This window comes from Oncorhynchus nerka, linkage group LG6, assembly GCF_034236695.1.
Source record: "Oncorhynchus nerka isolate Pitt River linkage group LG6, Oner_Uvic_2.0, whole genome shotgun sequence".
Lineage (NCBI taxonomy): Eukaryota > Metazoa > Chordata > Actinopteri > Salmoniformes > Salmonidae > Oncorhynchus > Oncorhynchus nerka.
The window spans coordinates 41,835,142-41,859,451 of record NC_088401.1 but is presented as its reverse complement, the minus strand read 5'-3'; the positions used below and the strand labels follow the sequence as shown (position 1 = coordinate 41,859,451).

At 40.3% G+C, this 24,310-nt stretch overlaps 1 protein-coding gene across 1 annotated transcript in view; it reads left to right on the top strand.

Moving 5' to 3' along the window:
* Positions 1–333: 333 nt before the first annotated feature.
* LOC115130453 (WW domain-containing adapter protein with coiled-coil-like) overlaps positions 334–24,310 on the top strand; it is a 70,711-nt gene continuing 46,734 nt past the window's right edge. The window contains exons 1-4 of the mRNA XM_029661618.2: positions 334–553; positions 746–779; positions 1,650–1,842; positions 15,613–15,707. Of these exons, the coding sequence (XP_029517478.1) occupies positions 513–553; positions 746–779; positions 1,650–1,842; positions 15,613–15,707 (363 nt within the window). The 5' untranslated portion in view covers positions 334–512. The remainder of the gene's footprint in view (positions 554–745; positions 780–1,649; positions 1,843–15,612; positions 15,708–24,310) is intronic.

The window sequence follows — 24,310 nt, the reverse complement described above, 5'->3', positions numbered from 1 at the left end:
ACTTCCACAAATACCCAGCAGACAGCACAAGAGATCCACAATAGAACCAGGGAGATTGTTTTGAGTTCATACCCGAACTACTAGATTACCTACCACTCTGAGAGTGTATTTGTGAAAAAATGTGACAGACATGCTGGTAGGTAATAAACCTATTTTGGTGCATGAAAATGACACTGAAGTGTGCTGTTCTAAAGTAATCCGTGTTGTTGTTTTTCTGAACAACTTTGCAGCGTCTCAAAAAAAAATCGACAACCGGATGATGGCAGCCGAGTTTAGCGCCGCAGTGTCCCGGATGTAGTAGTGGGAGGGGGGACCTGCAGGCTGAGCTTCACCTTTCCGTAGATAGGGGCATAGCTAGTTGGTGTGCGCGCGAGTGGGAGATGGACCGAGAGCGTTTTTCCGATTAGCAACTGAAATACTCAGAACTATTAAAATAATATAACAGGTTGCTGAAAGAAAACATAACTTAGTCCATCTTTCACATCCAATCCACACACACTAACACGGCATTGATGGTAATGTATGCAAGGAAACAACCGAGACTCAGCGATGGGTAAACAGCTCTAACGTTACTTCTATTCAGTTTTTTCTTCTCAGTTTTGACAATCCGCCATTTTTATTGCAATAAAAATAAGTAGAAACTTATGGAAGCTATTCAGCTGTTGCAGATTATTGAACTGTTTTTGTTTTGTTTTTTTCATTGATGTTTGAGATCATCTTTACAACCTGTTTCTTATTTTTTTAGGTGCAACGACCGAAGGGATTCACAGCCCTACCAGGTACTTGTTAGCTAGCAACAAATAAGATTAAAATGGATACTCTAGTGCAGGCTTCTTGAGTACTACAGGCCTCGGTGCGGAAAATCGCAAAGTAGCGAATTTCCTTTGGGTTTGAACAAAAAACAATGCTGTATGTTGGTTAACATTACAATTATGACTTGTAGATTGTATACATAATTTAAACGTCGAATTGTTCTTTGTGAACACATTTACTAGCGAGTTTTATTGGAGCCCATAGTTAACTATAATTCCGGCCTATTCGTAATGTCACAGCTTGCGCGATATAAGATTAAGGAGCAAAGTTCAGAAAAATAAATGTAGTTAACTAAATAAACTTCATGTTGGTAACACCCAAATACTATAATAAATGAGGTTTTCTTTGAAATTAAGAATTAACGTTAGTAGCTAGCTATATATGGTCGGCATTAACGCTAACTAATGTTAGCTAACGTTAAATGATAAGACAGAAAACACTTGAATTAGCTGTCTCTCACATCTATTGATTTCAAAATGTGGCGTTTACACCCCACGTTTATTTTGAGTCTTACATGCGCAGGGTTTAGCTAATCAATTGTCATTGCCCATCCATGGAGCCAATAGCTTGTGACGTAGCCACAGCTGATCTAGCTAACTACAAGATTAAGTCACGACTTTTTAGAATTTGCAAGCTCTTGTAAACACATTTTCATGGCATGCGTATTATTTGGCTGCATAATTTTGGGGCTAATAAGCTTTTGTGCTATGCAACTTGTAATGATATCACATTCACAGACACTTAGACGTCTAGATTCAGCTCGAGTCTTTCGAATCGATCATGGCTCTGAATTGATTGCCGTTCCAGAATCTATTTTTGTTTTGATTTGTTTTCAGACTCTCAAGTACTCATCGAAGAGTCACCCCGGTGGTGATCACCGCCATGACAAGATGCGAGACACCGCAGATGCCACTCCACCATGTAAAATGCTTCGGCGATCTGACAGTCCTGACAACAAACACATTGACAGCACGGGGCATGGCAGGGCAAAGGCAGTCCACGCGCAGCGGGCCAGAGAGAGGGATGGAGGTGAGAAATGCATTTAAGATCTTTTAAAAAATTGTTCAAGTAGCTAACCACCAGTGTCTGTTAGTTTCTCCCTATGCAAATTTTACTACTGACATGTATTCTGCTATTAATTTGTTAAGCTGTATGGTGTAGGCCGAGTCAGAAATATCGTGTTGCTAAGATCAAGCATACGTGTAAGTCGCTCTGAGTGTCTGTCTGCTAAATGACTATAATTTAAATGTAAACAGTACTTTCTCTCAAATGATGTTGCCATTATAGATCTGAAGTGCAAGGCAACAGCTCTGTCTAGTCACATGCCTTAAATCTATCTTTAAAGATGCACTACGCAGAAATGGCTCCACCATTTCCTTGTTGCTAAAATACCACTAGTTTGCCTAATTTCAGTTTTGACAAAACAAGCAGTCATTGTGTAGAGCATAATAGAACCATCTAAACCGCTGGGAAATATATTTTCCAAAACCAAAAATGTTGTATATTCAGCTGTTTGAAGCTTGTGTACAAAACCGAAAGTAAAAGACAAAAATGAAACTTCTGAACGGGAAGTATAGAAATAGCACATAGATGGTTTAATGACACACTTATTGGAAGTGAAAGACTGCACAGTGCCTCATATGTGCTGCTTAGTATATCTATAAGACAGTGACGAAATCAAGTCCAGCATATCAGCCAGGACAACACATGTAATAAATCATGGCAGAGGTGTAAATCATAAGAAAGATCATCTAAGAAATCAGAAGTGTATGTCTAAACCTAGAATCATATTCGTATCCTCTCGCTTCTCCTGTTTTCTGAGTTTGGGCTCTGAATGAGGTTCATTATCCCTGGTATTTTGATCTTGAATTGAACACTTAAGTTACTCTACCTTCTGCATTGTCAAACAGTAGTCGGATGGCACTCTCTAGGATAGGTAAGACTAGACAATATTCTGAGTGCTGTGGTGAAACTAGACAATTATGTCAGATTCATTAAAACTAGCTAGCTGGCGGATGCCAGCTCTGTAAAGCGCATCTCCTTCTTGAACTAGCACTTAATTTCACTGTCTACACTAGTCAGCCTGCTCATTGTACACTGATACACTCATATGCTTACCTAAAACAGTGTTTTGAATAGGGTTACCAGTTGTGCCTTGTTAAAGAGTTGATGTGATATCTGTTAGCATTGTGTTTTTCATCCCAATTCTAAATATGTCCATAACCAACTATTTGCAAATGCACACTATTAACATTGACTAGTTTTGTCAACTATTAGCCTCTATTTGGATGTAGCCTCTTTAACCATTGACCAAACTGCTAATGTTTCATTGTAATATTCTTTTAAGAATAGTATTCACACACCAACTTTGGAGATTTGGTCATGAGATAACAGCAGTATGGTGCTCAACCTTTATTTCCCATTATACTGTACTTCTGGTCTGCTCTGTACCTGGTTAAGTCTAGCTGTGCATTATTTAAGCCTATTTACTGGCAGTGTGTTTGCCTATTTCTTGCAGGGCCTAAAATGAACACCTGTACAAATGCGGGTAGATTTTGTCATTGGCGGGTAAGATGTCTATTTCACCCACCACGTTGGCGGCATTTCACTCTAATTTGTGAATTAAAGTAAATGCTGCAGTAGCTGTTTTCAAAGTATTTCTGCGGCCTTGTTTCATAGCTGGTAAATTAATTGCACAAAGTCAAAGAGCTACGAATCCTACTATAGCCTATCCCCTGGCGCTGCAACACTGCCTGGCTTGGGTCTGTGCGCATGTGAAGAGCTGAGTGAGATATGTTTTTAGAAGCGCTGCGCACGGGTACAAAAGTTGGTCTAATTTACTTGTCTACTGAAGTGACACTGCCCTTGTGTTTCTTGGCTATTTACATTGTATTGTTAACAAGCTAGGTTTTTCAATGTTGGAGTTTCAACTGTTAGGGAAGAGAAGACGACTCAGGCACAAACATGACATTTCCACGGTAACCTCCCACCCTTAACCTCTTACCTCTACCTGGGACGCTTGCGTCCCAACTAGAGCTCTGGAAATGCAAATGCGCTACGCTAAATGCTAATAGTATTAGTTAAAACTCAAAAGTTCATTAAAATACACATGCAGGGTATCAAATTAAAGCTACACTCGTTGTGAATCCAGGCAACAAGTCAGATTTTTAAAATGCTTTTCGGCGACAGCATGAGAAGCTATTATCTGATAGCATGCACCAATACACTACAACAGAAAAGCACAGCAGGGGACGTAAACAAAATAATTAGCATTTCGGCGTTACACAAACCGCACAATAAAATAGAAAACAGTCATTACCTTTCACCATCTTCTTTGTTGGCACTCCTAGATGTCCCATAAACACTATTGGGTCTTTATTTCGATTAAATCGGGCCATATAAAGCCAAGATATCGTTATATGTAGACTGTGTGATAAACGAAAAAAACAGCGATTTCACAACGTAACGTCATTTTTTAAAATTCAAAAAGTAGACGATAAACTTTCACAAAACACTTCGAAATACGTTTGTAATGCTACTTTAGGTATTAGTAAACGTTAATAAGCGATAAAAATCATCCGTAGGCGATGTACCATTAGCTGTCGTCTTGGAAAAAATTTCAGGAGAGAGCTCTTCCGGAATGATCTGGGCGGAGACCGGAGGTACGTCGTGCCCCTCTTTCGGTTCAACCAAGAATCAAAGAGGATTAAATTCACAAGATACTCGACTACATGGGGATGCTGTGGGAGTTGAATGCTCGGTCTTATCTAATTCGGCTCACTGTTAACAATTGCTGGAAGTGGCGCAAGGATATTTATTTCCATTTTCTGTGATCAGGTTTTCCTGCGCTTTCCGATGTAACGCACGTTATGTAATAGCCACAGTCGTGATTTAACCAGTTTTAAAAACGTCCGAGGGTTTCCTATACACACATTCTAACCATATGAACGTACTATATTCCTGGCATGAGTAGCAGGGCGCTGAAATGTTGCGCGATTTTTAACAAAATGTTCAAAAAAGTAGAGGGTAGGAGCAACTAGTTAAAGGGGCAGGTGAAATGTTTGTTTCTGATCTTTTGGTTAACTTCTTAGTGATCCCTTCATGCGCCAATCCCGTTAACACCCAGTGAAATAGCAGCGCGCCAAATTCAAAAACTGAAATACTCATAATAATTAATAAATCATACAAGTGTTATACACTGGTTTAAAGATGAACTTCTTGTTAATCCAGCCACTGTGTCAGATTTCAAAAAGGCTTTACAGCAAAGCAAACCATGCTATTATGAGGACAGCACCCGATCAAACAAACACATGAAAATCATAATTCAATCCGCCAGGCACAACACAAAAGTAGAAATAACATATTATTCATGCCTTACCTTTGAAGATCTTCTTTTCTTGGCACTCCAATATGTCCATTAAACATCACAAATGGTCCTTTTGTTTGATTAGTTCTGTCTATCCCCAAAATGTCCATTTATTTGGCGCGTTTGGTTTTGAAAATACATTACATTACATTTAAGTCATTTAGCAGACGCTCTTATCCAGAGCGACTTACAAATTGGTGCGTTCACCTTATGACATCCAGTGGAACAGCCACTTTACAATAGTGCATCTAAATCTAAATACACCGGTTCCAACTCGCGCAACATTCCTACAAAGTATCTAATAAGTTACCTGTAAACTTGATCCAGACTCTTCAAACAACTTTAGGTATTTTTTAACGTAAATAATCGATACAATTTAAGACGGGATAAACTGTGTTCAATAGCGGATAAAAACAAAGTGGAGTGAGTTTTCAGGCTTTCAGCCTCTAACAAACAGTACACTTCACTCGACCCTCATTCTGAACTGCCTTACTTCTTCATTTCTCAAAGGAAAAACAATCTCTAAAGACTGACATCCAGTGGAAGCGATAGGAACTGCAAGCAAGTGCCTTAGAAATCCAGGTATCCATAGAAATCCCATTGAAAAGAGAGTGACCTCAATATTTTTTCCTGGATGGTTTGTCCTCAGGGTTTCGCCTGCCAAATAAGTTATGTTATACTCACAGACATCATTCAAACTGTTTTAGAAATTTCAGTGTTTTCTATCCAAATCTACTAATAATATGCAAATCCTAGCTTCTGGGCCTGAGTAGCAGGCAGTTTACTTTGGGCACACTTTTCATCTGGATGTGAAAATAGTGACCCCTATCCTTAAGAAGTTTAAGATTCAGGTCACAAATGAAACAATATACCACGTTACTTCTTACTAGTAATACATGTATGGTTTTAGAAAAATTACTAAGCATATTCATCTATTTTTTTGGTGTGTTTTTGTTGGTGCAATTGTAGGGAAAAAATCTGGAGGAAAATATATGAGTGTCTGGTAACTTTTTAAATCTATCTGCCACAGTGGCTGGTGGGCTTTGGTCACTATCCAAAATGTCTGCCCTCTTTTTCCCTACCCTGACTGGAAATCGGTCGTTGTTTGTCTTTATCCACAATGAGAACGGCATAACCAACCTAACCCACCCAGACATGTATGAACAGTGAAAGACCAGTGTATAGGTTTGTTTACTTCAATATCATGCTGAACATCTGTGGCACATACGCTATATGCAAGGGACATCTGGGCATGTATTCATCAAGCATGTGCGATTATGAGTGCTGGCCTAGAATCGGGTCTCTCCTGTCCATGTAATCTTAGTCATTACGATCTAAAAGGCAAAACTTATTGTGTATCATCACTCTTCTGAGATACTTTATACAGGCCCTGAATTAAGCCCCACTCTAAGTCAGTGCACACTGAGTTCTTGCCTGTACCATACAATGTAAATACTACACAGAAGGAAGCATGCCTGATTACATATGATTAAATTAATTACTGTGGTTGGCTCATCATTCACTGAACAAAATTATAAATGCAACATTTTAAATTGTTGGTCCCATGTTTCATGAGCTGAAATAAAAGATCCCAGAAATGTTACATATGCACAAAAAGCTTATTTCTCAAATTGTGCATCGCGTGCATGAGCGTTGCAAAAATAAATGTCAAAATTCATGTTATTCAATTATTGCACACAACGAGCATCTCCGTTGCCAAGGGCTAAAATAGAAGTCATTACTATTTCTGACGCAGATTGCGCTGCAAGTCCTGCCTCTCCCATCTCCTCATTGGCTTATAGAAGCAGGTACCCACGTGCCATCTCCTCATTGGCTTATACCCATGTGGGTGATTGAAAGACTTAACTGTTTTGCCGGTCGTCGTGGTAATACTATGAAAGTTTAGATGCCAATCGCCATATTAGTTCAAAGATGAAAAAGCCTGGAAGGAGGAGAGATGACTAGAAACGATTCGGTTGACCGTTTTATGTGTGGATTAATTGTCGGAGTAGAGGACCTTGTGCAGTTTGGGTAAAATAACAACTCAATGTTTATATCCCAGGACAAATTAGCTAGCAACAGCAAGCTAGCTAAATAGGACAAATTAGCTAGCATGTGCAAACTAGCTAGATAAATTGCCATACATGTTTAATGCTTTTCAACCTGTCCCCAAATTAATGTAATTGGTTCAGAGTATTTTAACCTGTGTGTCATGGTCGCGTTTTGTGTGGGGGGACAAAATACATTTATGCGCGCGCAGCCGGTTTGGGTTCCGTGTCAGTGAGCATTTCTCCTTTGCCAAGATAATCCAGGTGTGGCATATCAAGAAGCTGATTAAACAGCATGATCATTACACGGTGCACCTTGTGCTGAGGACAATAAAAGTTACTCCACAATTACTAACCTAAATGAGAGTGAAAAGGAGGCCTTTCTAAAATGTGCAGTTTTGTCTCGCAACACTGTCCTGTGTGGCTCAGTTGGTAGAGCATGGCACTTGCAATGCAAGGCGTGTGGGTTTGATTCCCACGGGGGACCAGTGCAACAAAAATATGGAAATGTATGCACTCACTACTACTATACGTCACTCTGGATAAGAGCATCTGCTAAATGACTAAAATGTAAATGCAATGCCACAGATGTCTCAAGCTTTGAGAGAGTGTGTAATTGGCATGCTGACTGCAAGAATGTCCTCCAGAGTCCAGAGGATGGAATGTTCGTTTCTCTACCAACATCGTTTTAGAGAATTTGGCAGTACGTTCAACCGGCCTCACAACCGCTTTCTAGGGTTAAAGCGTGGTGTGGGCAAGCAGTTTACTGATGTCAGCTTTATGAACAGGGTGTCCCATGGTGGGGTTATGGTATGGGCAGGCATAAGCTATGGACAACAGACATGATTGCATTTTATCAATGCACGTTTGAATGCACAAAAACACTGTGATGTGATCCTGAGCCCCATTTTCTTTACGCGTATCTGACCAACAGATGCATATCTGTATTCCCAGTCATGTGAAATCCATAGATAAAGGCCGTATGAATTTATTTCAATAGACTGATTTCCTCATATGAACTGTAACTCGGTAAAATCAATGAAATTGTTTTATTTATGTTCAGTGTATTTATTCTAGGCAAAACATGCCTTTGCCATGACATACAAACTCATCTTGTGATATACTCACTTTACTCCTTTAGGCCCCTTGTAACTCTCTAGGCTTGTTGCGAGAACTTCTTTTTTTTAAAGGTGTGAGTAGTTCTGACAAGTGCTAGGAAATGGCAGTGAATTTCTGATTTGAGACGCTTAAATTATACATGCATTCTTTCCCCAATCTCACTTTTGGTAGGAGCTAACTAGCGTTCACCCCATACTGTTACCAGGACTTGCAACCAAAAGTATATTCTTGTAAACTATGGAGCGATATGGGACTGGCAAAGATTTTCAGCTTGCAGGCAGAAGCTGGAATAAGTTTGAGTGACAGTGAGCGCTTTGCATAGGCGCTTTGTTTGTTTATCATTTATTTTTTGAAACTAGAAGAAAATGCCTGGAACGTAAAATAACGTAGTTAGCCAGTTTCCATGTTTTTAAAATAACGGTTCTGTTCCGGGACAGTATGGATCACTTTCGTTCCTTGAAATGTTATTTTCCTGTTTGTTGGTTCTGTTCCCTGAACCGGTTCCAACCCCTGATTGGCCCCGTGTGTTGCAGCCTGCCAACCCTTCTATCATTTTCCATCATGCCATATAACAAACAATAGTTGGCCACAGCACCTAGACCTACAGCACGGGATGAGGAGTTAACTTGTAGGGCTAGGGCCCTAAATACTTGAAATGGCTCATCTGACATGACATAATTGTTAAAAGCAATGCAATGGCAAGCTTGCTAAAAAACTATTTAGTAATGTCAGCTCAATGATCACTTCAATGAAGGAAAGATGCATGTTAGGAGTATTTGAACCGTGCCAAAGTTGGTAGACCTAGACGTTGACAGCTACTTATTGCCCCATAGTCACTTTCATGCACAGTGACCACAAACTAAGCCTCAATGTTCTCTTTTTCTTGTCAGCCATGAGGTTTTCAGACTTGTAATGCAGTTTCACCATCTTCAGGGGAGCATAATGAAATCCTTAATTGAATACCTTTTCAGACTTTGCCATGTTAATGTAAAGGCCACAATAGTCTAAAATAGCTGTTCGTTAATCTTTTCAGTGTTAGCTTTTGGTACAGTTAAGTATTCTGTGCAAGAAGTACCCTTATCAATGAACAATGGAATGAATTACAAGAAATACATTAAAAAAATTAAACCATCCTTCTGTGAGTTGCGTCTGTGGTCTGAAATAAGGCTCCTGCCCATTTCAATTGGTCTCCTAATATGAGTATCTGCCATATTTCTATTCCATTTTGATTATCACAAGGTAATAGTTGACAATGTCACTATTTTTTTATATATTGTCTTAGTTAATTTTATTATCTGGTGGAACATCTTTTGATAAAGCATACGCCCACACCCAAAAAATGCATCGCCTTATTCACCGATTTGTCTCCAATGACAGTGAATGTTCAATCTATTCCAGTAATGGAACACCTGATTCAAGTAATCAAGGGCTTGATGATCAGTTGATTAATTTAATCATGTGTGCTTGTACTAGAATAGATAAGTGGAGTGGCTGGAGGCACTCTTCAGTCACCTGTTGATACCCTTTTCGTTCGCCTCAGATAATGTTCAGGGTCGGAAATGAACTTTTTGGGCCACCAGCCACTGTGGCCGGTAGATAAAGAAAATCTACCAGCCAAAAATCACAAAAAAACTGAGCGTGCATTCTGTTTCAAAAACAAATGTTTTACTAGTAAAAAGTATTGGGGTATATTGCTTAATTGTATTTTTTTTACCAAAATGTTAAAATGCATAATTTAGAGCCAATAATAAAAACAACTTACCAAGAATCAACAAAGTGCCTGCCCTGCCACAAAATGCTGTTTATTTGTTATTAGTTTAGATTTTTTGATAAGCAGTACATGATGTGTTCTTAATTAGAAATGTAGAAGCACACACATCTAGGAGAACAATGAGTAAAAGTTTTTGGCAGTGATCCACCAAGCACAATCATTAGGTGAGACAAATGTTCAGCTGGCCTTTTTAAGGGACGAGATTTTACCGAGACTTTCCTTTTGCACTCGCTTGTCTGTGATGAAACAAATCAATGACTGCGATGTCTCCCCAGCAGCAGTCAGTTGTAGCAAACTCAAAGTAACGTTGAAAAACAACTTAGCATGTGAACAAAACGATGTTCTAGCCAAGAAACATTAGGACAAAGTCATACTTTACTATCCTTTCTAGTCAATTTCAAATCAAATGTAACCATTTGTCACGCGCCAAATACAAGTGTAGACCTTACAGTGAAAGGCTTACGTACAAGCCCTTAACCAACAGTACATTTCAAAAAAGTAAAACATTTTTTTAACCAAATAAAGTAAAAAGTAACACAATAACCAGGCTATGTATAGGGGGTACAGAGTCTGCGGGGGATACAGGTTAGTTGAGGTAATTTGTACATGTAGGTAGGGGTGAAATGAACATGCATAGATAGTAAACAGCGAGCAGCAGCAGTGTACAAAACAAATATGGGGGGGGGGGGGTTTGTCAGTGTTGTCAGTGTCAATAGTCCAGTTCAGCAGTCTTTTGGCTTGGGGGTGAAGCTGTTATGGAGCCTTTTAGTCCTCGACTTCTCTCTCCGGTACCGCTTGCTGTGCGGCAGCAGAGAGAACAGTCTATGACTTGGGTGACTGGAGTCTCTGGCAATTTTTGGGGCTTTCCTCTGACACTGCCTAGTATATAGGTCCTGGATGGCAGGAAGCTTGTCCCCAGTGATATACTGGGCCATACGAACAACCCTCTGTGGCGCCTTACGGTCAGATGCCGAGCAATTGCCATACCAGGCGGTGATGCTCTCGTGGTGCAGCTATAGAAACTTTTGATTATCTGGGGACCCATGCCTAATCTTTTCCGTCTCCAGGAAGAAAAAGGTGTTGTGCCGTCTTCACGACTGTCTTGGTGTGTTTTGGACCATGATAGTTGAAGCTCTCGACCCTCTCCACTACAGTCCTGTCGATGTTAATGGGGGAGTGTTCGGGCCCGCCTTTTCCTGTAGTCCAGGAAAAGGTCAGCTCCTTTGTCTTGCTCACATTGAGGGAGAGGTTGTAGTCTTGGCACCACACTGCCAGGTCTCTGACACGCCTATAGGCTGTCTCATCATTGTCGGTGATCAGGCTGTTGTTGTCAGCAATGTTAATGTTGTTTGAGTCGTGGGTGTACAGGAGGAATCTAAGTACACACTCAGTGTGGTAGACGTGTTGTTGCCTACCCTTACCACCTGGGGGCGGCACGTCAGGAACTCCAGGATCCATTTGCAGAGGGAGGTGTTTAGTCCCAGGGTCCTTAGCTTAGTGATGAGCTTCGTGGGCATTATGGTGTTGAATGATGAGTTGTATTCAATGAACAGCATTTTGTCCATGTGGGAAAGGGCAGTGTAGAGTGCGATTGAGATTGCGTCATCTGTGGATCTTTTGGGGTGGTATGCGAATTGGAGTGGTTCTAGGGTATCTGGAGGGATGCTGTTGATGTGAGCCATGACCAACTTTTCAAAGCACTTCATGGCTACTGATGTGAGTGCTACGGGTAGGTAATCATTTAGGCAGGTTACCTTCACTTCATTTGGGCACAGGGACTATGGGTGGTCTGCTTGAAACATGTAGTCGACCGATTAATCGGAATGGCCGATTAATTAGGGCCTATTTCAAGTTTTCGTAACAAACCGAAATCGGTATTTTGGGGCGCCGATTAAAAATAATAATGTAATTTTTTATAAACATTTTTTTTTTATACCTTTTATTTAACTAGGCAAGTCCGTTAACACATTCTTATTTTCAATGACGGCCTAGGAACGATGGGTTAACTGCCTCGTTCATGGGGAAAACGACAGATTTTCACCTTGTCAGCTCGGGGGATCTAGTCCAACGCAATAACGATCTGCCTCCCTCTCGTTGCACTCCACAAGGAGACTGCCTGTTACTCGAATGCAGTAAGCCAAGGTAAGTTGCTAGCTAGCATTAAACTTATCTTATAAAAAACAATCAATCATAATCACTAGTTAACTACAAATGGTTGATGATATTACTAGATATTATCTAGCGTGTCCTGCGTTGCATATAATCTGACTGAGCATACAAGTATCTGACTGAGTGGTGGTAGGCAGAAGCAGGCGTGTAAACATTCATTCAAACAGCATTTTTGTGCGTTTTGCCAGCGGCTCTTCGTTGTCCGTCAAGCATTGCGCTGTTTATGACTTCAAGCCTATCAACTCCCGAGATGAGGCTGGTGTAACTGAAGTGAAATGGCTAGCTAGTTAGAGTGCGCTAATAGCGTTTAAAACGTCTCTCGCTCTGAGCCTTGCAGTGGTTGTTACCCTTGCTCTGCATGGGTAACGCTGCTTCGGGGGTGGCTGTTGTCATTGTGTTCCTGGTTCGAGCCCAGGGAGGAGCGAGGAGAGGGACGGAAGTTATACTGTTACACTGGCAATACTAAAGTGCCTATAAGAACATCCAATAGTCAAAGGTTAATGAAATACAAATGGTATAGAGGGAAATAGTCCTATAATAACTACAACCTCTTACCTGGGAATATTGAAGACTCATGTTAAAAGGAACCACCAGCTTTCATATGTTCTCATGTTTTGAGCAAGGAATTCAAAACATTAGCTTTCTTACATAGCACATATTGCACTTTTATTTTCTTCTCCAACACTGTTTTTGCATTATTTAAACCAAATTGAACATGTTTCATTATTTACTTGGGCTAAATTGATTTTGAACTATTATATTAAGTTAAAATAAGTGTTCATTCAGTATTGTTGTAATTGTCATTATTACAAATAAATAAATAAAAATTGTCCGATTTAATCGGTATCTGCTTTTTTGGTCCTCCAATAATCGGTATCGGCGTTGAAAAATCATTATCGGTCGACCTCTATTACAGATGTCAGGGAGAGGTTGAACATGTTAGTGAAGACACCTGCCAGTTGGTCATCGCATGCTTTGAGTACACGTCCTGGTAATCTGTCAGGCCCCGTGGCTTTGTGGATGTTGACCTGTTTAAAGGTCTTGCTCACATTGGCTACCGAGAGCGTTATCACAGTCGTCTAGAACTGCTGGTGCTCTCGTGCATGCTTCGGTGTTGCTTGCCTCAAAGCGAGCATAAAGGGCATTTAGCTCGTCTTGTAGGCTTGCATCACTGTGCAGCTCACGTCTGTGTTTCCCTTTGTAGTCCGTAATCGTTTTCAAGCCCTGTCACATCCAAAGAGTGTTAGAGCCAGTGTAGTATAATTAAAATTTAGTCCTGTATTGACACTTTGCTTGTTTGATGGTTCGTCTGAGGGCATAGCAGGATTTCTTATAAGCGTCCGGATTAGTGTCCCGCTCCTTCAAAGCGGCAGCTCTAGCCTTTAGCACGATGCGGATGTTGCCTGTAATCCATGGCTTCTGGTTGGGGTACGTACGGTCACTTTGGGGATGACAAACTTCTACATGTGGGCTTTGGATTTTTGGATTTTTTTACTTTTTCCAAGCGTTCTATGTTGCCAACATGGTTGTTGAAATATACATTCTTAATTTCCAACCTTGAGAATGTTCGCATGATGATTTTGCCTGGACAGAATAAACAAAAACATGCTAAATGTATCTCGAGCCCATGGCAGCAAGATGGTTCAGGTATGGACCCGAAAGATATCAGGGCTTGTATTTAGTGTCTGAAAATAGGAGAGATCATCTACGATCAGGTCCTCCCTGTCCATCTAATCTTATTCATTATCTAAAAGGCAAAAATGATCCTAAAACAGTACTCCTCCTCTAAGAGCCATAGGGCTCTAGCCAAAAATAGTGCCCCACATAGGTAATAGGGTGCAATTTTGGACACAACCCTTGACCTTTAGGAGTTATCCCTTCAAGTTAAATGCTTTTCAGCATCCCCTATTATTCTCACTCTCCATTGTTGATACTGCTGTCAGTACAGAGATGCCACAGCTAATCTGTCCTCTGGGCTGTAGCTTGTCTTTTCATTTCCATCGATATTGGAGTATTTGTGACATAGCTACTTCCTCCACCTGCTGCGTTTGGTGATGCTATGTCCCCGTCCCAAATGGCAACCTATTCCCTATATAGTGCACTACCTTTGATCAGATCCCTATGGTCTCTGGTCAAAAGTAGTGCGCTATATAGGAATTAGGATACCCTGGTTCCCTTAGGCTTCTGCCTCTGACTCACACCTGCCGCATGGGACTGGGAGCTCTCTCTCTCTCACACACACACACACACACACACACAGCAACCTTCCTCCTCCCTCTGGGCCTGCAGCCACAGGCAATATGGCCCACTGTGTTAACACACCATTGTATCTGCATCACAAGGAATTAAAAGGAAAAAATGAGATACAGCAAACACTATCTGCTATTGATGCAGACAAGTCTTTTTATTTGGCATTGGTTTCCAGTTAAACATAAGGTTTAACTTTTGAATTTGTGAATTGGAAATATGTGTATTTCTGGCAAGTCAGTTTTCCTAACTGCGTTTTGGATTTGCAAGCCAGTGCTGTGTTTGATAGGTTACGTTAATATGTAGCTTAGTAATTACCTTCACTAATTTGCATTAGCTGAGTACCTCTGTCAATCTCTGGATGTTAGCCTATAAACTACTTCACCTCTGCCTCTTTAGTTTCAAACGTCCTATGTCAATACAACTAGGCAATCAGTATTTGTTCTCAAAAGTTTATAAAATAATCTGAAAAGTTTATAAAAATGGAATGAATTACATAATTCCAAGACAATTGCAATTCACAACTAAAAAAGGTAATTTTGTTGCCTCACTTGGGGTAGTTCTGTGCCACTGTTTTTATTTGCCTTGTCAAATGTTTAACTGTGACCTTTCCGTGATGCTTATCTGATTTTGGGGATGCCTCTTGAGGTCTAGCTGCTAGTTAAAATTAATCTAGAAATAGATTGCCAGATTCAGTTGTGCATTAACAATGTTTCATCAGTAACTTTGTTTACTAACTTGTTATTTTGAGAAGTGGTTTACTTGTAATGTGAATCTGCGTAATATTTATACCCCAAAATAAATACTACAGTGTAGTTTTGATTCCAATTGAGGCACTGGTTTCTTCTTCTGATGGTAGTTGGATGCACTTATCAGTCAGCGATGATACTTATTAGGCTGATGTCTGGCTGACGCATTCTAAGCTTACCGAAAAAGTAAGGCTACCTTGAGACAATGTATTATCTTGAGTTTCTGTTACAGACTGAATGGGACAAGTGAAATGACTTTATTGTTCCATATCTAGCAATATGATACTTGCCTGTTGGTTGAATAAAAACCAACTTTTCTGTTCTTTCTAGGGACCAGTTATTCTCCACAGGAAAATTCACACAACCACAGCACTCATCATAGCAGCTCCAATTCACATTCGAACCCCAGCAAGACATCAGACGCAGTAAGTACATTACACGCTTACCACCTCTGCGTTGTTGATGTTAAAGCATGGTGGCCTGGACAATGTCCCAATCTCTCATTTTCTCTGAAGTGTACACTTATTCACTTCCCTGCGTGGATTTGAAAGGAAATGATTGGTTTTAAGAAATAAGCTGTTGATGCCTAAAATAGTCCAATGACTTGACATTTGTGGGAAGGAGTGTACAAGTGTACACGTTTCCCTAATCATTTGCTGAACATCTTCAATGTGCTAAATGCGTCAGTCGGTCTCTTGAGTGGGACTCTATAGCCAGACACTGGACCAGACCAGGGTTCGTATGTATCAAGCATTCCAGACAGGGTCCAACATAAACTATTGTCCTGTGGCCTGGGAATAACATGTTGGCCCAGTGGATCTTGTCAGTCACTGACTTGTCCAGGCCAGTAACTTCTCAGCACATTTTGCATTCCAATTTGACATTTACCTGCTCTGTCAGTCTGCCATCTGAAAACCATTGAAGACCACATGCTGAAAAGTCATACTATTTGTATTTGAGCAATATGATAGGGTGGTAAAGCACCACACTCACAACTTCTTGTTCTCAAGCAGTACATTACTAGGTGACACGCCCATGAGCCGTGCAGAGCAAAAATAAGCATTCATCAATCCACCCGCTGATCTTATTTTATTTATTTTAGGTGAACATACTTGCAATAGTCTGTCTAATGTTCATTTTATGCAAAAAGTGTATTGATATCTCTTTTGAAATGCAGATGTCTCTTTAAAGGGGCAACATCTTATTCTTAAAATGTGACTCATTTCAGGAAACTAGGCATATGTTGCGTGTCACTACTTCACAGGAGAGCTTATGCTTTTGATCAAAATGTGTTTTGTTTTGTCAGAAATGCCTTCTGGAACGTGAACTTTAATGTACCTTAACAGACTTGTATACCATCTGTAAATACTAATACAATTAAATTACGAGCCTAGTTGGTTTAGCCACATAAAAAGTCAGCAACCTTCCTGCTAGCCATGATTGTCTGAGATGAGTTGGCTGGACATGCTGAGAGAGGAGTTCAGATTGGTCTGCCATATAGCACGCTTCTGTCTATTTGAGCTGGTCAGTGTATGTAGGTAATCCTGTCTTAACGCGGATTAAAAAAATATATATATGTATCACGTCAGTGTTGCTCTCCACTTTCTGGAGGACCGAGTTTTGAAATCAGTGGAATTCGAGTATGATGGCTAAGGAGCTGGAGAAAGCACCTGTCTCCGAATAACATCTGCAAACTAAGGGCAACCATGGCATCTGTGACAGGCAGAGGCATCCATCCATGATAGTCTAGCTATGGGCATTTTTTCCGATATTATACGTTTCTAATTTTGACAGTCGTTTTCATTTCAAGTTGGTATACTGTTAGCTTGCGAGCCAGCTAACGTTACGTGTATGATATTATTCGTATCTCAGAGCCATTTGCTTTGCTAGATATAGCCTGATGCAAGCTAACATTGAACCTGGTTGGTTAGCTGCCTGCAGATTCATGCAGGGTAGTAACGTTATGAGTTGGCATTATTGTTCATTCTTTACCTAGCTAGCTACATGTTTCAACAAAAGACTCCAATTTGCAAGTAACCATTTCAATAGAATGTCAATACGTCAACTGTTGCTAGACATAGCTGGTAAATTCGCTCTGACTATCTACTCTGATTTCAGAGCACTCTCGTCTGTGTGCCAGAGCACAGAATAACAGACAAATTTATGGACGGTCAACACCCGTTGAATATGGCTAGTGTCTGTAAACGTTGGCAAGAAAGCGCAAATTGTTGCCAGCAGCATAGTTGCAATCACCAATGCTCTGGATAACATAACAGCCTAACCAGCACTGCGAGGGCAAGTAAAATGGTCAGTGAACGGTTCTCTCATGTTAGCCAGTTTGCTTGACTGTTAGGACAGAACGCTCGGCTCAATCCTTGAAGAGAGATGGTTGGGTGTAAAGCTTAAGAGGATGTGAACGATGCTGAATGGGTATAGACAAAGGGTTATCCAGTAGTAGTAGTAGTAGTAGTAGTAGTACCAAAACATTCAAAGGACCTTTTCTCAAAAAGTTACAAGTTTATCAACTTTAAAAGCAGAATTACTTTTCAATTGTTCCTCAAATGCAGTGTATGATATACCATTTTGTAGCTCTCTCTGCTTTTATCCAATGATTTTTTTTGTTGCTACAAGACCAAATCAAGGCGGTTGGTCACAAATGACATATTATACAAACAAAAATGAATGCTATGAATACAGTGCAATGTTAAAAAATGGATTAATGTCTCAAATTGCTAAATTATATTAAAAAGCTTTTTAGTACCTTACCCTAGAGAGGTTATGTGGGACGCTAGCGTCCCACCTGGCTAACATCCAGTGAGATTGCAGAGCGCCAAATTTAAATACAGAAATACTCATTAAAAATTCAGAAAACAAAATATATTTTAACATAGTTTTAAAGATGAACTTGTGAATCCAACCACTGTCAGATTTTAAAAAATGCTTTACGGCGAAAGCATACCTTACGATTATTTGAGAACATAGCCCAGCAGAAAAATCATTACAAACAGTAACCAGCCAAGTAAAAGAGTTACACAAGTCAGAAATAGAGAGAATTAATCCCTTACGTTTGATGATCTTCATATGGTTGCACTCAGAAGACATACATTTACTCAATAAATGTTTATTTTGTTCAAAAAAGTCTCTTTATATCCAAAAACCTTCATTTTGTTCACGCTTTTTCTTCAGTAATCCACAGGCTCAAACGCAGTCAAAACAGGCAGACAAAAAAATCCAATTTGTATCCGTAAAGTTCATAGAAACAATGTTTATATTCAACCCTCAGGTTGTTTTTAGCTTAAATAATCGATAATATTTCAACCGGACAATAACGTCGTCAATATAAAATGTAAACAAGAAAGGCGCGCTCTCGGGATTGTGCATGAAAAGCTCTGTGACACAGCAGGGTCCACTCATTAAAACTGATCTTACTCCCTCATACTGTAATGGCATTGAATAGAAAAACTACACACACACACATCCTACTTCCTGAATGGATTTTTCTCAGGTTTTCAACCGGCCAAATCAGTTCTGTTATACACAGACACTATTTTAACAGTTTTGGAAACTGTCAAGTGTTTTCTATCCAAATATGCATATCATATCTTCTGGACCCGAGTAGCAGGCAGTTTAATTTGGGCACGTTTTTCATCCAAAATTCCGAATGCTGCCCCCTACCCTAGATAAGTTAAACCTCTGGGATATGTGGGACGCTAGTGTCCCACCTCGCCAACAGCCAGTGAAATTGCAGGGCGCCAAATTCAAAACAGAAATCCCATAATTAAAATTCCTCAAACATACAAGTATTTTACACAATTTTAAAGAGAAACTTCTTGTAAATCCAGCCACAATGTCCGATTTCTAATAGGCTTTACGGCGAAAGCACACAACAATTATGTTAGGTCAGCACCTAGTCACAGAAAACCATACAGCCATTTTCCAGCCAAGGAGAGGGCTCACAAAAGTCAGATATAGCGACTAAATTAATCACTAACCTTTGGTCTTCATCAGATGGCACTCACAGGACTTACATCATAAATGTGTGTTTTGTTCGATAAAGTTAATCTTGATGTCAGAAATGCATTGTCTCGAACAAACATCCGGTGAAAGTGCAGAGAACCACATCAAATTACAGAAATACTCATAATAGACATCGATAAAAGATACAAGTGTTATGCATGGAATTATAGGTAAACCTCTCCTTAATGCAACCGCTGTGTCAGATTTCAAAAAGGCTTTACGGCGAAAGCACACCTTGCGATTATGTTAGGTCAGCACCTAGCCACAGAAAAACGTACAGCGATTTTCCAAAGAGGTGTCAGAAATAGCGTTATAAATAATCACTCCCAGGATTCCCAGTTCCACAAATGTTTGTTTTGTTCAATAAAGTCCATAATTCATGTCCAAATACCTCCTTTTTGTTAGCGCGTTTAGTTCACAAATCCAAACTCACGAGGCGAGGGCAAGTCCAGGCGAAAGTTCAGACGAAAACGAAGGAACGCAGTTACCTCTCACGGCCACGCGCATGATTTAGCTCATGGCATTCTGCCAGACACATGACTCAAACAGCTCTCATTCTCTCCCCCTTCACAGTAGAAGCCTGAAACAAGGTTCTAACGACTGTTGACATCTAGTGGAAGTCTTAGGATGTCCAATATAACCCCATAGACACTGTATATTCGATAGGCAATGACTTGAAAAACTGCAAACCTCAAATTTCCCACTTCCTGTTTAGATTTTTTCTCCGGTTTGCCTGCCATATGAGTTCTGTTATACTCTCAGACATCATTCAAACAGTTTTAGAAACTTCAGAGGTTTTCTATCCAATAATAATATGCATATATTAGCAACTGGGACCGAGGGGCAGGCCGTTTACTCTGGGCACCTTTCATTAGGCTTATTAGGTTTACCCAATAATAATGCACTGAAACACAGATTGGGCACGTTATTGCGCACGTTGTTACAAATCAAATATATTGAGGAACTCAATTGACAAAATGGAACTCAATTGATTTAAATATGATAGGCTACATGGGCCTACATTTTCCAATCTTTTAATGCAGTCATCTGTTTTTAATTTGAAGCATCTTTTTATTCTTCACTTATTCGTAACAATTGCAACGACTCTGTATTTGTAGTCGACTTCGTTCTGAAGTTATTGGTAGTCAGACAGATAAACATAATGGTTTTAGCGGAGATCTTTCAATAGTGGCACAAGATGGCAAAAAAAGCATCTAACGAAGCACTTACCTGCTACGAGTGGTCTGAGGCAGTCGGTAAATAACGAGTGTTTTTTAGTGCAACTTTAATACCGGTGGTTTTGGGAAACAGCTCAGCGATAACGATGCCCCTAACAAGGTTCTAACGATGAACATGGCCATAAAATGCTTTTAGGAAACCAGGCCCTGATCAGTTGATCTCTTGTTACTGTGTCAAGCGAGTTTGATACAGACAGCTGCGCGTCTAGGTTCTCCACTACCACCCCCATTGAAATATTGACCTATCAGGGGCATCAGAAACCATAAAGCTGCTTCAATGTAAACATACTTATTAGGGTACAACAATATAGTTGGCCTATATATTTCGTTAAAACATTTCACCTTAATGTTGTAACTGCCACGTCTTTTGGGATATTTCAACAACTTGATCTAAGCACCTCGCCTCCGTTTCGTCCACAAAACAAGGATAATAAATAAAAGTATTGGGGCGGATGGTTGCACCATTTCCCTTAATGCAGATTCCATCTTTAAATGGCAAAATATTATAAAAAGAAACTTCCTCTCTGTCAACTGCGTTTTATTTTCAGCAATCTTAACATGAGTAAATATTTGTATAAACATAAGATTCAACGACTGAGACATAAACTGAACAAGTTCCACCGACATGTGACTAACAAATGGAATAATGTGTCCCTGAACAAAGAGGTCAAAATCAAAAGTAAGTCTGTGTCTGGTGTGGCCACCAGCTGCGTTAAGTACTGCAGTGCATCTCCTCCTCATGGACTGCACCAGATTTTCCAGTTCTTGCTGTGAGATGTTACCCCACTCTTCCACCAAGGCCTCTTCAAGTTCCTGGACATTTCTGGGGGGAATGGCCCTAGCCCTCTCCCTCCAATCCAACAGGTCCTAGACGTGCTCAATGGGATTGAGATCCGGGCTCTTCGCTGGCCATGGCAGAACACTGACATACCTGCCTTGCAGGAAATCACTCACAGAACGAGCAATATGGCTGGTGGCATTGTCATGCTGGAGGGTCATGAGCCTGCACGAAGGGTACCACATGAAGACATCCTCCTCCTTCCATGTAGTGCAAAGCGTTAAGATTGCCTGCAATCTCAGTCCGATGATGTTGTGACACACCGCCCCAGACCATGATGGACCCTCCAAATCGATCCGCTCCAGAGTGCAGGCCTCGGTGTAACACTAATTCCTTTGACGATAAACGTGAATCTGACCATCACCCCTGGTGAGGCAAAACCGTGACTCGTCAGTGAAGAGCACTTTTTGCCAGTCATGCCTGGTCCAGCGACAATTGGTTTGTGCCCATAGGCGGTGCGGTTGCCCGTGATGACTGGTGAGGAGTTGCCTTACAACAGGCCTACTAGAAGTCCTAGTATGATGTTTAAAGCCTTTACAATGGTGATCTGTGAAGTTATCTGGATTTTTACGAATTATCTTTGAAAGACGGGGTCCTGAAAAAGGAACACCTTCTTTTTTTGCTGAGTTCATATGCCATTTGATATCTTTGTTAGCCTACATTTTCATTTGATAAATAAATATAGATTATTTAAATCTAACAATTGACTTGATTTCGTAACACATTTCAAATATGGACAGTCCAGGGATATTTTACCCCCGATCTGGATAAAAATTACTTCGTCAGACAATTATTTTAAAGTCTTGTATTTGATTGATTAAATTGGAAACAAATGAAATAAGGGTAGGCTTCACCAACATTAGTTTTCCATTCATACGTGTCGGGTAAATTGTCACAGTACATTTGCCTTGGTAAACGAGAAAATACTCTTTCAGTGGTCCAGAATGATTGTCGAACGGATAGATAAATTGTCCTTTCGTCTTCTCAAGTAGGTATTTGATAGCAAGCAGGACCAAGGTAACACCGATATCAAGTGAAAACCTACAGGGGGAAACAGTCTTATGCTTCTATCAGCTGCTAGGCTAATTCCTCTCCTACTTTTGTTTTCATTTAAAAGATGTTAAGTGTGTGTATCAAGTGGCTGGCCTCTTCAGTCAGTAATGAGCTGTGAAGCTGCTGTCTTGGTTGAGATCATGATCATTGGTTTCCCAAAGAACGGAGCCTGAACACGGCCTTGCCTTTCTTTATTGTTGTCGATAGACCCTAGTCCCTAATTATTGGATGACATTGAACGTAATTCAAGTGTTTGTCACTTGTCAAAAATAAAGATCAGCAAAATGTATTTTATTTAACTTTATTATATTTAGCTGACTGGTACCATGCACACCATTACTCAACAGGCCTGTGAATACAACACATTTGTATCTGTAGTCCCTGGGCAGGTGGTTTTCCGAATCAGAAACATTATTGCCATGCTACCAATGTTGCTAGGAATTTGTCTTGGGTTTTGTACATGGAAGCATCCACCTCAACAATCACAAAAACAGCAATATTTTGAAATCTTGAGAAGCGTTCCTAGTTGTCAGTTGGGTTAGCCAGCATCCGTCCCTCCATCTCTTCTCCCAACCAGCCCTGGTATCGGAGCCAAACCTTCATGCCCAGATAGACCCACACATCTTTTACATCTCACATTGCAAGCTCTTGCATCAGATCTAATCCCTCTATATATTTTTTGCCTCAACTCTTGATGGGATAAAATGCAGCGTTGTATTTTCTCCTATCCTTACTTAATTGTCCCTTCTCATGCTCTTTCCTTTCCCGAATGTCGTCATCTTCTTGCCAAATGTCCCTCGCTCTCTCTCGCGCTCTCTAGGGCTTTCATAAAGTATTCAGACTTTTCCCACATTTTGTTACTCTGAATTTAAAATGGATTCCATTGAGACTTTGTCACGGCCTAAACACAACACCATATGCACACAAAAAAAGAGAAGTGTGTGTGTATATATATGCGCACACACCCACACACACACACGCAGGGTAGCCTAGTGGTTAGAGCGTTGGACTAGTAACCAGAAGGTTGCAAGTTCAAATCCCCAAGCTGACAAGGTCACTCTAACCCTGAACAGGCAGTTAACCCACTGTTCCTAGGCCGTCATTGAAAATAAGAATTTGTCTTAAGAACTGTCTTGCCTAGTTAAATAAAGGTAAAATAAAACACACAGTGGGGCAAAAAAGTATTTTGTCAGCCACCAATTGTGCAAGTTCTCCCACTTAAAAAGATGAGAGGCCTGTAATTTTCATCATAGGTACACTTCAACTATGACAGACAAAATGAGGGAAAAAAATCCAGAAAATCACGTAGGATTTTTAATGATTTATTTTGTTGCAAATTATGGTGGGGAAAAAGTATTTGGTCAATAACAAAAGTTTATCTCAATACTTTATTATATACCCTTTGTTGGCAATGACAGAGGTCAAACGTTTTCTGTAAGTCTTCACAAGGTTTTCACACACTGTTGCTGGTATTTTGGCCCATTCCTCCATGCAGATATCCTCTAGAGCAGTGATGTTTTGGGGCTGTTGCTGGGCAACACGGACTTTCAACTCCCTCCAAAGATTTTCTATGGGGTTGAGATCTGGAGACTGGCTAGGCCACTCCAGGACCTTGAAATGCTTCTTACGAAGCCACTCCTTCGTTGCCCGGGCGGTGTGTTTGGGATCATTGTCATGTTGAAAGACCCAGCCACGTTTCAGGTTCAATGCCCTTGCCAAAATAATCTGTCCACCTGATGGGCGTGCCATATCAAGAAGCTTATTAAACAGCATGATCATTGCACAGTTGCACCTTGTGCTGAGGACAATAAAAGTTACTCCACAATACTAACCTAAATGAGAGTGAAAAGAAGGAAGCCTGTACATAATATAAATAATCCAA